Source organism: Belonocnema kinseyi, chromosome 6 (genome assembly GCF_010883055.1).
Source record: "Belonocnema kinseyi isolate 2016_QV_RU_SX_M_011 chromosome 6, B_treatae_v1, whole genome shotgun sequence".
Lineage (NCBI taxonomy): Eukaryota > Metazoa > Arthropoda > Insecta > Hymenoptera > Cynipidae > Belonocnema > Belonocnema kinseyi.
In genome coordinates this window covers 88,596,504-88,611,238 of record NC_046662.1, presented here as the reverse complement: position 1 = coordinate 88,611,238, position 14,735 = coordinate 88,596,504, and the positions used below count along the sequence as shown (strand labels likewise).

Sequence of the window (14,735 nt, the reverse complement as noted above, 5' to 3'; positions counted from 1 at the left end):
TTTTCACAAAAATTTTGCCATTAAGACGCCATTTTGAAAATACTAAAACGAAAAATCGATCTTTGAACCATGGATTCTAAAAGTTTAGACATTTATTCCACCGGTTAGTGAGATTCCAGGTTAATTACAGACTCGAAAAGCTTTGGAAAATGGTTCACAAAAAAAAAAAGAGGCACGAAAAATCACGTTTTTTTTTGTTCAAACTGCATTTTGCGATAATAAATAAATTTTTTGAGGAATTTCATCGGCACCGTCGGAAAGAGGAGATCTTAAACAATAAAAATATATGTGTCTCAATTTTTTCTAGTGTCGAATAGACTTAGTTAATGGCCGTTGAAAAGCAGTGTCCCGGTAGTGGCGTTTTGGCCGTTTAAGGGTTAAATATTCTTCTTTTTAGTTGAAAATTCATCTTTCTGGTTTAAAATTCAAATATTCCAGTTAAAGATTTACAATTTTAGTCCAAAATTCGGCACTTTGTTTGAAAATATTTTTTTCCTCAAAAGTTATTTTTCTTTGTTGAAAATAAATTGTTTAGGTAAAACTTTAATTTATTCCAATTGAATATTCCATATTTAACTTAAAATTTAATTATTTCAGTTTCGGTTGTCAATTTAACTTTTTTTAGTACAAATTAATATTTGTTGGTTAAAAATTCAATTATTTCAGTTAAAGATTAATTGTTTGAGTTGAAAACTCATTTTTCAGTTAAAAATTAAACTACTGTAGTTGAAGATTCATAATTTTTGTTGAAAATTGATCAGTTATGTTGAAAATTGAGCTATTTAGCTAAAATTCCGTTTTTATATTTGTTGAAAATTACTCTTTTAAAGTGACAGTGTAACAATTTCATGTTTTGTGATCAATTGCTATGTTTTAGTGGAAAATTTAAGTACTTGTTTAAAAATTAATTTACTTTGCAATTTTTTCTCTGTCGTGTCAAAGCATGTTTTTTAGAATCAGTGTCACGAATTAAAATGAATGTTTGCGTTTTGCGGCAAATATGAATGTTACTTTTAGTTGATCGATAAAATTGAAAAAATTGACCGGGATAAACCAGGAATTTGAAATCTTCCGCCGAATCGCCACCCTGGTCGTATATTTTAAACTTCATACTCGTTAAGCCAGTCCTAGTGCCAATTAAAAATAATTTACTTATTAGTATTAGCTTAAAATGATCTCTTATTCAATTTTTCTATGGATCGTATTAAAATTAAGTTATATATTCAAATTTGTTTCATATGTAATTAATTAAACATTTTTAAATATCTGTAAAATACGCTTTATGAAACTCAATTGCATCGGTACAGTAGTAAATTCAATCAGTTTACTGTATTATTAGAAAACACTACCACAGCGGTAATACCAATTTATTATTGGAATCTAAAATCGCGCAAAAGGAAGACATAAGGCGCCTCAGTTCGATCGCAAAAAATATAAATATTCTGTGCATACTTGCATAATTTTTTTTATATTTCATAGCACTGTAATGATGGTAGAAATCAGAAATAGGATCGAGCAGAAATGACCATTAATTCCTAAAGGCTCCCATCCCTACTTTATTTTTAAATTTATAATGTTTTGGGGACTGGCTGTGATATTTCACTGATCAACGCGTGTTTTGAAACAAGATGGTTGAAACATTTTTTATCAAAACAGCTTGCTTTTTGAATTTGCCTTAAGAAGCAATTTAAAAATTAATTACTATTATTAAAAATTACAAATCCTGTCCAATCTTGTTCGATATCACGTATCGTAAACTTTTGCCCTTGTCACATACTAATTTTAGCTTATAGGTGAAAACTGATACTTATGAGAATCCCTTGCACTGCACTTGCTACATAATATCTAAAAGAGTGTTTGGGAATGCAATAATAAAAGTACATCATCCTAGAAACTTAACAATTTAAAATACATGTTTTTTGTTGCGCGGGGAGGTACAGAAATATTTCCGAAATTCTATTATGCGTAATATTGATTTTCCTTCAAATCATTTGACCGAGTAGCAAAATTTGCTATAATTTTTTTATCATTCTTGCCAATTTAACTCATGTGTATTTTTCTGAATTATTTTTGGTTCTAAGTTTTATTTTTCTCTATTCCCATGCGCCTTAATTTTTATATTTCCGGTTTACTATGTGACATAAATTTTATTGTTCCTAATCTTCCAGATAGTGACATAAGCAAAAATTGATTTAAACGATTAAACGAAACGCCATCCGTCATAATCCCTATGCCTATAGATTCATTTAAACAAAACGCTGTTGCGAAAATGACATATGACATTTTTATTGGCTGATTCGTATTTCGCGGCATAATTCAGTCAGCCAAAATACCAGACGCAATTTTCAGAACAGATGGCATTTCTTTTATATGATAACCTTATTTGAAATAAAAATTTCACACGAAAAAAAAAATATAATCTGTCTATGGATAACACCAGATAACTTCACTCATTAACAAAACCTAACTATAGTAAAGAATTATATTCTTATTTGAGATGTTTTTATAAAACATCAATTTCGAACATATTAAAAATGTAAATTTTCCAAATTCGTTACCAATGATATTTTTTAGTTCAATGATGTCTTCATATCAAATCGGGATATATAATTTAAACAACAAATTTTGTTCCGCATAGAAAAATAAAAATTGAAGGGTTGTCAGACAAGCGAGCAAAAAAGCCAAATTTCGGAAATTTGTTTTATTACCTTAAAATAATTGTTTTGACCTAACGCACATCCCTGTGACTGATTAGCCCAGTTCGATGTAGAAGTGGGTCAAAATCCATGTTTGGAATGCTTTTAAAGAGATTACCTTTTTTCCCCTGTTGTTTCCACAGTTAAATAAAGCTAAGTAATAACACGAACGTACTTCCTTTATTTTTAATGAAAAATATAAGAGTTATGCAACTTTTTCTGTGTCACTTTTTTTTTTTTTAATTAATAAATAAAAAAAGTTATACAACTCTTTCAGCCTCTAAATCGGCGATAAATCCAAGCTGGTTACTTTTCTCAAAGGGCGCATTTCACGATTCAATAGAGCTTAACAGCACCTCGAAACTTTTGTATATTTTTGTTGTTTAAATTAAATGCGTTAAAATTAGACAATTTTTTATGTCACATTTAACATTAAGCCCCTTGGCCCGGCGACCTGTCAATTATGCTAAGTAGTGATTTGGTACAATAAATAATATGTCAATAGTCAAGCGTGTAAGGTTATTATTCGCATTTCGTGTCACAAACGGAGGTGGTTTTATTTATTTGGCACACCAAAGAATGCTTTTAGGGTGGGAGGCAATCGACAAGAGTGGTAAATATGAATCTCTATTCAGTTAATATATGTATTGGTTAACTGAATCTATGCCAGGGAACTAAAGTAAGGTAATAATTATAGATAATTTCAATGATTTCTGTAAAAAAAGGCTTATAAAATTTTCATGAATAAAGTAAAATAAGAAAAAACATTCTAAGTACAAGAGCTGAAAAAAATGCTGCAGTTTCTTTTCGAACATTTGTTTATTATAATTTTTTTTTTAATATCTGGCCCCTGTGAACACACTCACTTTTTTTATTTTTAATCTTATTTTTTCACGATTAAAACCAAAAACTAAATCTTCATAAAAAATGAAAATTTGTAGTTCTTTTTGTGACTAAATATTTTTCTTTGCAACATTTTTACGTATTCTGCACAGAACAACGGAATATGGATTTTTTTTTCATTTGTAATAAAATTTTTTGCGAATAAAAGCAAAACGATGTATCTTATTAAAAAAAAGGTTTTACGAAAATTTGTTGATCTTTTTGAGATAAACAATTTTTCTTGTTCGCATTTTTCGTATCTAGCATAGATAGGCCGTAAAATGGAACGATTTTATTTTTAATAACACACTATATTCAAAACGATTTTTGAGGGTTAATATGTCTAAAAAAATCGATTGTCACATGATTTTCAAAATTTACTTTAAAAAATGGTAACTATCCACTGAGCTTATAATTGGTCATTCGGACACATAAAAATGAGTTAAATGGGCAATTACAATAAATAAAAATTGTAGAAAACTACTATTCAGTCAAATGATTTTAGGTAAAATAAATAGCAGGGAAAATAGAATTTGGGGAATATTCATGCGCCTCTGCACGGGTCTACTTTGCAATCCCAAAAATAAAATTTTCCAGTAAAGATACATTTCGATAAGTTTGTCGCTACTCTTTAAATGTACTTGAAAATATTTTTAAAACCTGCTGAGGATAAAAATATAAAATCATGCAAGATCTCCGCCTGTTTCAGGTCAATTAATGTCACACGTCATCCTCTGATAAAATCTTTTTTAGGATATTATAGCTGTCCACGTATAGGAAGACGTGTTTACAGCATCAAATGTAAAACAGTAATCAATGGGAATCATGGAAAATGTATGCGGATTGTTCGTGAGAAATGAGTCATCAAGATTTTCTACATTAGTTTGTTTTTCGTTCTAGTGAAAGCGATGCGAATCAATTTTTGCAGGAGAACTAGAACAATAAAAAAAATCAAGTTAGAAAGCAAATCAAATTATTTGAATTTTTATAAGAAGGAATCTTGTTGTACTAGGAATTTTACAAAGAAAATAGCCTTACTTATTCAAGTCCAAAAAAATACGTATTATAATTTTATTTACGCACAAGACAAACTTATGAGAGAAAAACAAATTAATTATAATTTTGAAAGTTGCATTTTTTTAGCCAAGTTATTTTATCATGCAGTTGCATTAATAACAGAGAGAATGGTTAAACTGACAAAAAGAACGACAACGATCAAACATCAAACCTTAATTCCACAGCTTTTAGCTTACTTACAATTAGCGCTAGTCGCTGTCAATCTTGGCGTTTTTCGCTGTCGGGCCTAAATATTAAGTATTAAATATCTTTGATACTCTTAATCGGTGTACCGAATTTTTTCTCTTATTCTCTCGAGCACCTGCTATTAAATGCAACAAATTGTTCTCAGTCAAACATTACATGCAAAGAAACCATGTAACAGCAATAGAGCCAACAAACTTGTGCCACGAAATTGAAACATTGTGATTAAAGTGTGTTTGTAGAAACTATACGAAATGCAGATGCTTATTTTAAAAGCGGAGGAATGATGGGTAACTTGCAATTACAACAAACCAACGATGTAAATGTATTTTTCTTCACAAATGCACTTTGACAAAGATGTGAGTCCTTAAAAACGATTGGAAATTCATTGTACTTTATAAACTGGACACAAAGAAGTGAGTAATAAACTGGAGAAACATACTCGATTTTTCAAGCTATTTATTAGAGCTAAATAAAATTTTGGATGTCTTCTAGGCTTTCAAATTAAGTGTATTGAAACTAATGTATTTTTGTGGACATTCAGAATTTTTCTTTGTTCTGCCTTTACACCACAAAAAACATGTGGGATCCCGAAAGCACTTCAACTGCTCATATTTCAGACTGACCGAAAAATTATTGTGTTATTATTCGTTCAGGCACTTCGAACCACTTTAGTCTGCTTAAATTAATTTTTATTAAATAAATGCACGAATCACAATTTTTTTTAATTCACAACGCACTTGACACATTTTTGCGACGGCTAGATTACCGACTACAATAGGGACAGTTTTTAGGTTAAACTCACTACGAGAATAGATATAGTCTTTTAAAATTGATTTCTATTGTAATATACTTGTTTATAATCAAACACAATTGATACATTTAATTAAAATCATCTATTTTTAGTTATTCTAGCTTTATACGTATTATATCCTTCCAGTCTCTCAACTGTCAGAACGGTCGGAACACGATCACTTCAAAACACAATATATTAAATCACAGACAACTTTCACAAGCATAAAACTCCTGTTTTTCTTCATTTCCCTATCAATAGTTACAATTTCTTTAATTCATTATTTATTTCACTGAGACAAAATATCTTATTATCCTCCAAGAATACAACAGACCCTCACCCTAGGAACTCTCAATAAACTCTGAACTGCTCTGAACTCACAAAGATGGCCGCGCCAGCTCTCCGATCATCACAATCGTGAATTTTCGAGCACCTTCGTGCCTCGTGGTGGGGGCAGCAATCCGTGACGTCACATAATTAGAGTAAATACAAAGTATGGTAGTCTGGACGGGACGTCGACGTGCGACACATCGGAGTCGCTGGTCCGCGCGCGCCAAACACATGCAAACCGTGTATAAAGTTTGTGACCACTTATCGTGTTATGTGAGTGAATGTGTTGTATGTGGATTAAAAAATCCTAGATGAACGTGAGGACAGTGAGTGACACCCGGGAATCAAAAAATGGATAAAATCGAGGTAAGCAATTTTCCAAATTTAATCAATTAAATATATTAGATTCACATTTTTAATTAAAATTTTCATCTTTGCCCGGAGTCTGCAAATGCACGGTGACAGCGCAACGATATGAAAAGGGAGGGGAGTGGGTGGTGGGGTTATGTTTGATTGTGTAGTTCGGCATCTTCAACGAGGGATACTATTAGGTTTTCTCTCTCTCTTCTTCAAAACCCCCCTCCCCAATCTCTTTCGCTCTCTCGCTCGCCCCTCTTATCTACTTCCCTCACTCTCTCTTTTTCGCGTTCGCTTCATAGTCCCGCCATCTCACTCCACCCCCACCATTTTCATTCCATCTTTTTCTTTCTCAGGTGAAGTATTTTTAGATGTTCCTTAACCCGATTTAATACCGCCATTAGGCTCGCATTGTCTTAATGATGACTTAATGAGAGTATTTTTTTCATGTTTTTTAGATTTTTAATTTCAAGGTAATACCAGAGCAATAAAAATTCATAACATGTTTAGCCGACTCTGAATCGATATGTAAATTGTATTAACTTATTTAAAAATTTGTATTTCCTCTCCTACATAAAAATTGAAAATGATTTTTCAGATTTTTAAATTTATTTGAAACCCAAGATTTCGCAATCAATTTCAGAAATAAGAGCGTAAATTATAGATATTTCTTTCAATTAAATTGTTTTATTTGTATTTTACAGATATGTTTGACGATTTCCGGGGATTTTCAGATTTTTACATTTCTAGTAATTAGGAATCAATTTCACATGAATTTAAAGTTAATTTATGTAGAGGTATTCGGATTACAAATCGATGAGTGGCATTAACGCGGGGAGCCTCGCCCTGTCAAATTGAAAGTATACATTTGGAAATTAAATCGATAATCGGGCGGTGCGGGGTCGAGTGAGTCGTTCCAGTAAATAATATTTTATTTCTTGCGATAATTATTTATATTCCGTTTTTTTTCATGTATTTATTTTATCGCAAATAACTTATTTATAATAAAGCTCCTGCATTTTAATTATAAATTCGTTTTGTTTGTTGTGTATGGCTTTTTGGACACTCCATTTCTAAAATACAATCTTCTTGAATATAATATTTAAATACGGTGTCTACATTTTGAAAAATAATTAAAGAGCGACATAAATTATACATACTTGGACCATTTTATAACAAAACAATTATTAATTTTTTAAATGGTAAGTAGATAATCTGAAATTAAAAACGTTTAGAGCAAAACTTAAAAATTTGAGTAGTTTAATCTGTGCGAGTTACACTTTTTGTTTAAATATTGGATCTATTCCAAATAGCAGATTTAAGAATAGTTCCATTTTAAACGTTCTAACGTCTAAAATTAATCCAATGTTTCAATTTTAAACGCCAACTCATCAATATTTCGAATCGAATGCTTAAAAATCAAAATGGTTCAATTATCAAAGCTTCAGGGTCTCAAATTACAAAATACGAATCATAAATATATAAGTGTGCTTTTAAAAGACAAATTAATAATAATTAATATCTATAAAATACAATTTAAATTTAAATTTTGTACTCCCACGCACATTAACCTTGGGAAGAATTTCGTTTATTTCAATAAAACTGAGCTCTGCTTATATTTGTAATTATAATCTGTGGCTGGAGGCTCGGTATATATAGGTACACGAATTGACGCGCATGAGAAACAAGAAGGAAGCACGTATTTCACACACAAAGTAACCGATCTCACGCAAAGCTCGTACACAGATTTCACACAGATGCACCTCGCATCTTATTATTCCGACAACGAATTTTTTTCTTTAACTTATCCAATAATCGTTCGCGCGTGTTTATCCTTGTAGTGCACTCTCTCACTGTGTGCGCGCGCATTTCTCATATGAATGCACTCGCTTTTTTTATTCCCTATTTTTTACGTTGCAAGTTTACAGGAATGCCTTTTGAGTCAGATAAAATTATACTTTTACTTGAGAAAAATAGAAACATCATATTCTAAAACTTATATTATTTAATTTTTAAAATTGTGTGTAACCTTAATTACATTAATTTTTCTGCGAAAAATATACTTCACTGAATATTTAAAAGTATGTATGAATTTTCATGGCATGATTAATGATGATATAATGTTTATGTAAAATATAAGTACTAATAACCCTTAAAATTGAAGACAATAAAGTGATGTGAACACTTAAGAATTCCCTATCTCCAAATTTAAGCTTTAAAAATTAAACAGTTTTACGTCCAATCTGGAAAATTACTCAGGTTTATTTTGTGTGTTGCGAAAATATAAGCGTCGATCTAAATTTCGTTCTTGCTTTTGACGTCTCAACCTGACGGAATTCAACGAAAGTCGACTTCGTAATTGAATTTACTTTTGCAGCTTCTCTATCTACTGACATCTACATTGACTATATATTGCATTGCAAAAGTGAAAAACAAGTATAATTTTGGTCGTGACTGTACATCATGCTAAAATTCTAATCGACAAAATTAGTTGGCTATATACAGTCAGTCCAGAAAGTATAGTTGACCGCGTTTCTCCGTAAGAAAGTTATGAAATCAATCGGGCTTAAAGACAAAGTCAGTCCATCGTTCTCTGATACCTTATTATTTATTTACTATTATTTTTTTTATTTGTGAAACTAAAACTCCAATGATAAGATACTAAACACGAAAAAGTCTCAAATATCATTTAATTATGTGAAATTCAACGAACCGGGTGTGGAACCTAGTAGTGCTCCTTTTCGAGTGCCCTTCATTGGGCGAAAGTGACGCGTCATGACGATAAATGTAGGGTCGCGGTCCCGTGTAATGCTTGCTTTACGAGTTTAGGGAAGCACAGCTAAAATTTCGATCCCTTTAAAGTTTAAGTATTGTGTGTCAGGTCAACCTTGATTCTATAACATTTAAAAAATACCGTTTAAAAGAAGTTTGAATATGAAAATAAACTGAATAAGAAATTGATCATTCACAAAAGATTGTGTGAGTCTCTGCTTTATTTTTAACCGCAATTCGTGACGTAAATAGATTCAATATTCATGTTATGTATAATTTAACAAAAGTTACTATGGTTAATTCAAGTACAAAAAAGGATAAAATAATATAATAATGTTAAAGAACCTTAGGCTGAACAAGTGGCATTGTTTCGCTTATTTTTATTCTCAATTTATATAAAATATAGGCGTCTAGTCGTCCCGCAAAATGGAGGGAGTTTGAAAAGTGTCCCGAATATTCGGGACTAGCCAAGATTATGTAAGATATTTTTCTAATAATTCGGAATTTCGGAATATCGAAACACTGCGAAAATATAATTTTTGTTATAATAAAATATTTAGATTTATTTGTCATTACATATTTTGATTTCTTGTTTCTAGCCAAGAAAACTCTAATCTTGAAAAAGCAAGTTGATAAAATATTATATTACTAAAAATGTCTATAGTTGTTGAGACAACGAATAATGAAGATCTGAATCGTGGATCACAACAAAAAATTTCAATTAAATCCATTTCATGATGATGCAACGCAACGCATTTTTTATTATATAATATGATGTAAATGTATATTTTATAGCTATTCTCCTGATTCTACCATAGTCAAACTAGTCATCGATGACTAATATCAAAGAGTAAAGTATTTATTTCTTATTTTCTTGACTTAATTAAAAAGTCAGTTTGGCTTCTTTGCATTATCAGCCTCAAAATCTCGAGAGCAACAACACACACACGCATATCTTGAGTATAAGTGAGGTTAAATAAAGGCCACGTGCCTTTACTAGAATGCCTACTAAGAATTTAAATGTTTACATTTTGAAAATGCTACCCTCTAAATTCCTTCCGTTTCATTAAAAAATGCTGTCATAAATATTCTAGTATTTTAAAAAATGTAAAGGTTCCGCTCGACCGTTTTAGGTCTAAAAATGAATTTTCTTAGCATTCCATTTAAAAAAATACAAATTAAAGGCTAAAAAATTATTATATTTCTAGGAAGTATTTCTTATTTAGTAGGGAATGGTCTGAAATGACCCCTAAACATTGTTTTTCCTGGCATAATATTCATCAGATTCTTTCTGTAAAATAAAGAGAATATTCTGTATAATCAAGAAATTAAAAATATATTTATACGGGGCGATGCAAAAAAAAATTTGTTTTGAATAAGAATTCCAGGCGAATTTAAACGAATTCAGTATAAATTCATAAGAATTCAGAGTTCATTCATAACAATTAAAGTCAAATTAAAAGAAGGGAGGGGGGTCATTTATTTCGATAAAACAGGAGTCAGTGTTGAAGAAATCGAGGGGGTCGGGTGACTTTAATCAAATTCATAAGAATTTTAATGAATTTGAATTAATTAAAAATTTTCTTTTCATTCAGTCGAATTTAGAAAAGTTGCACTGAATTCAAAGGAGTTTGCCTAATTGAAAATGATTGAAAATTCCTAATAATTCAAAGTTAGTTTAAAAAACTTGTGGGCGAATAAAAAAATCCATTAAAATTGAGTAGAATTGAGTAAATTTATAGGGATTAAAGTGAATGGCTCCAAGGTGAATTGAAAAAATTTCAAATGAATACATCAACATTTTCTAAATAAAAAAAATGCCATTGAATTCAGTGGATTTCAAGGATATTTCAAATGATTGAGGGTGAATTCATAAGAATTCAATAAGTTGTTCATGCGCATGCATTAAATAGATTTCAAATACCATTGATCCTGTGCATATTACTTCATGAAAAAATTGTGTAGGCCTAAAGCGGTCTAGCAGAACGTCTAAATATATATATTTAAAACAAAGAAAATGTATGACAGCAATTTTTCACCAAAAGGAAGAAATTTAGGAGTTAGCGGTTGCAAAATCAACAAATTCAAATTTCAGTACGAAGAGCTGTATTTTTTGGCGCAAATAGCGCTAACTGGAGAAGGAGCTATTTGCACGAAAATTTGTATACGAATAGACGGATTTTCTTGGTGCAACTGTCATAAATAAAATAATTACAATGTCTACAAATTTGCAGTTGATATCAAATAAATGGTTTGGAAATTCCGTTTATCTCTCTTGTCACCTCTTATGTCAACTTTGTCTGGGAGCACTTCGTCAACGTAATAATGATTATTAAGTCTATTAATTTTTTAACGATTCAGTAAAAATGCAGCTCATGTAAGCGAAAAAAGAAGGTAACAATCACACTTGTAACCCATGTTTAAAAAATTCTAAAAGGTTGGAACGAGGAAAATGGCGAGTTATAAAGGAAGTATAAACGGATTTAACGAGGCCACGTAGTGAAGAGTATACGATTGCGACTACCGGATATGAAATTTAAAAAAAAAAACAGTAGGATATTGAAAATAATAAGGATATTCAAACTTAAAAAGTTATTATATGACAAACGCCATTTGATCAACCGTTTCTCTTGAAATTATCAAGAAGATTGCGCTTTAGTATTAGAAGCGCGTACCTCCTTTATCTTCGTACTGTAATACAATCAAAATATATATGCCGAGGGCGGAAGCTGCTTCTAATTTATATAATTGGAGTAACGTCTGATTCAACGCCTCGCTAAGACTTCCCCTCGTTCCCGCACCGTGTGCATTCATTTTATACAAATTAACGAGAAAAAGTATCACATTTCAATTGTGAAATGAGACCTTTGTAGACCGAGTTGTAGACTTCTTCAGCAGAAATAGAAATGATTATTCCATTTCATTATTAATATTTTTGAATTGTGTACAAAATTTTTAATTTAATGCTACAAGAGAAACTAAGCTGGTAGTTCAGCGTAATTCATGTATAATTCCATTCGAGGGAGATAAAAACAGTAAAGAGAATGCAATCTGTAACCTAATTGTAAATGCACTGCGCCTATTATTTTGTCAAACGATCTATTGTTGTGCGTTATTAAAGCAAAACACATTGCTACCGTGAAAAAAGAGAGGGTCTACAAAAGGAAAGTCGATAGCTCTTCCTCCCGAGTGAAACGAAAAGTGACTCTTCTGTTGTTGTAAATACAATTCTTCAATGTTATTCCTATAGCTATCTGGCTCTGACTATTGCAATTTGGTTCAAACTTCCGAGAATGGACTTCGTGCTATTCTTCTTATTCAGGCCTAAATGTTGACTGCAGGCTGCACAGGTAGAGAACTTTCTTGAAGAAAAGAAGTATGTACGTTGTGCACAGAAATTATTATTTTTTTAAATCAGTAATTCAAAATTAACAAATACTATTTTTTATAATTTTAAATAATTTTTTAAAGAAATAATATTTCATCACAATAAATCCGAAATTAGTTGCTTGAAGCCAGCAATGTTTGAGGAATATTATTTAGGTACTGAGTAGTATCATGGAAATTTCTCTAGACAGTTCGTATTATTGATCTAAAATAAAATTTATATTTTAAACATAATACCTTCTTGTCTACGTTATAGAGGTAATGTTTTTGTTGGTCCCCGATTCCCAATTTAGGGTCACATGATTTCTGGACGCCGCCAAAGTTGTTCCAATCAAATTAAGGCTTCTTGTTTAAATATTAGTTAAGACGCAAAGTCTTAGATGAGAGTCACTGAGCATTCATTCTCGGGGTTGTGAATTCGTGCAAAATTTAGTGTCTCACTTTAATCTCCACAGAACCTTCGTAGCACCTCTGTTCCAACTTTTGCTCAGGCTGAAGCTTTAGCAGTTTAGCTTACAGCAGGTATAGGTTCGGTCCTTATTCACAAAAAAAAGTAAGAGCAATAAAGTTTCTCAAGTTTTAAACGTCAAGTTGTAATGTAATAAAGATATCAGCTTTTTAAAATACTGAAAACTAATTACAATAAAAATCATGTTATACAATTCAACACTTTTATGAGCTCCTACAATTCTTTTACTTTTGTATTACAGGAATTATAGTCGGTCTCCTATTTTACCTTAAGATTCACTAAAATCGTCAAGAAGCTTTTATTTAAACATCCCCCTCTTTTTTAAAATTAATTAGTATAATTAGAAACGACTTGAAATAATTAATTTAATTAGTTAATAAGTTCAAACTGAAAGATTGTTCATTTCTACGGCTGAATTGATGTGGTTTTAAGTTAAAAATAATCGAAATTTTGCTTCATTAATACGAGCTGTCTGCTATTACGGAATTTTCCGTCAGACTAACCCATTTGAAGCTCGTCCAGTGCTAGTATTATCAGGGTGGCCACAGGTCAGGGTAAACCTGGAAATCGGTGAAGAGTCAGGGAATTTTATTGGTAGGGAAAGATTCGGCATTTTGAAAAAAATATTGTAAAAGTCAAAGACAAGGAATTTTTTCAATCGATTTGATTAATTATACTAAAATTAATATTAAAATTGTTTTAATGTATTTGCAGTTTTTAAATTATAATTTGAAATTGTTTTCTTCCATGTGTAAAGTGTTCTGTGGTCGAAATGTTACATTTTTAAGATTCTGGTCCTTGTAAATTAATGGCTAAGGAAAATAAAAAATTGGTTGAGGAAAAAAATAGGGAATTTTGAAAATGAAATTTTGGCGGCTACCCTGATATAATATTCTTGTTAGTAATTAATTTGCCTCCATTTATATTTTTATTTATTCTTTGCAGTTACCTCCTCCGGAAGATGATATTTTTAGTTAAAAACATTATTATGTGGTTGAAAATTAAACAATTTTGTTCAAAAATCATCCTTTTCAGTTAAAATTCAACTGTTATGTTGAAAATTGGTCTTTCTGGGTTAAAAATTTATCTGTTGTAGTGGAAAATAATTTTTTGTTAAAACTTATTATTTTGGTGTCTAAAATTCAACTAATTTTTGAAAATTCGTCAGTTTGGCTTAAAAATTCATCTGTTTAATAGATTTTTAATTTTCTTATAGTTAGAAATTAATCTTCTTTGGTTGAAGATTTGTTGAAAATTCTTTTTTTTTTTGGTTATAAAGTTTATTCATCTTTGCTACTGTTTTGACTTGTTAAAATTTGGACTCTCTGGTTGAATAATCGTTTTTTGTTGTTGGGATATCAACTATTACACTTTTCGTTGAAAATTAATTTTTTAGGTTGAAAAATGCAACTAGATATCTGGTAGAAAGTTCAAATATTTTATTTTTTCTAAAACATTCGACTTTCTGGATTGCAAATTTATTTTTTTTTGGTTGAAATAAATTTGAAATTTTAATCTAAGCTTGTTTTATTCCGATTATAAAAGATTATGTGTAAAATGTTTCAAGAATAATATTATGGTCTTTGAATATTAATCACCAGAGAAAATGAAAAATTAATCAGGAAAAGTCAGGGAATATAGAAAATTCATTTTTGCGGCCACCCTATGATAATGGAAAATTCCGTATTACGATAGACAAATGTTTCATGGTATGCATATCTAAATTAACACAAAAGATGCTCGAATAGGTTATGAATTGACGATTTTTATTATAATCTATGTGTGTGTG

General features: G+C 30.6%; 2 protein-coding genes across 4 annotated transcripts in view; both read left to right on the top strand.

Moving 5' to 3' along the window:
* LOC117175219 overlaps positions 1–5,279 on the top strand; it is a 48,162-nt gene extending 42,883 nt beyond the window's left edge. For all 3 annotated transcript variants that reach the window (XM_033364875.1, XM_033364876.1, XM_033364874.1), the window contains exon 8: positions 4,332–5,279. The gene's annotated coding sequence lies outside the window, so the exon portion shown is untranslated. The remainder of the gene's footprint in view (positions 1–4,331) is intronic.
* Positions 5,280–6,153: 874 nt separating this feature from the next.
* LOC117174551 (AT-rich interactive domain-containing protein 5B-like) overlaps positions 6,154–14,735 on the top strand; it is a 220,837-nt gene continuing 212,255 nt past the window's right edge. Inside the window, exon 1 of the mRNA XM_033363756.1 lies at positions 6,154–6,327. Coding sequence (XP_033219647.1) covers positions 6,313–6,327 — 15 coding nt within the window. The 5' untranslated portion in view covers positions 6,154–6,312. The remainder of the gene's footprint in view (positions 6,328–14,735) is intronic.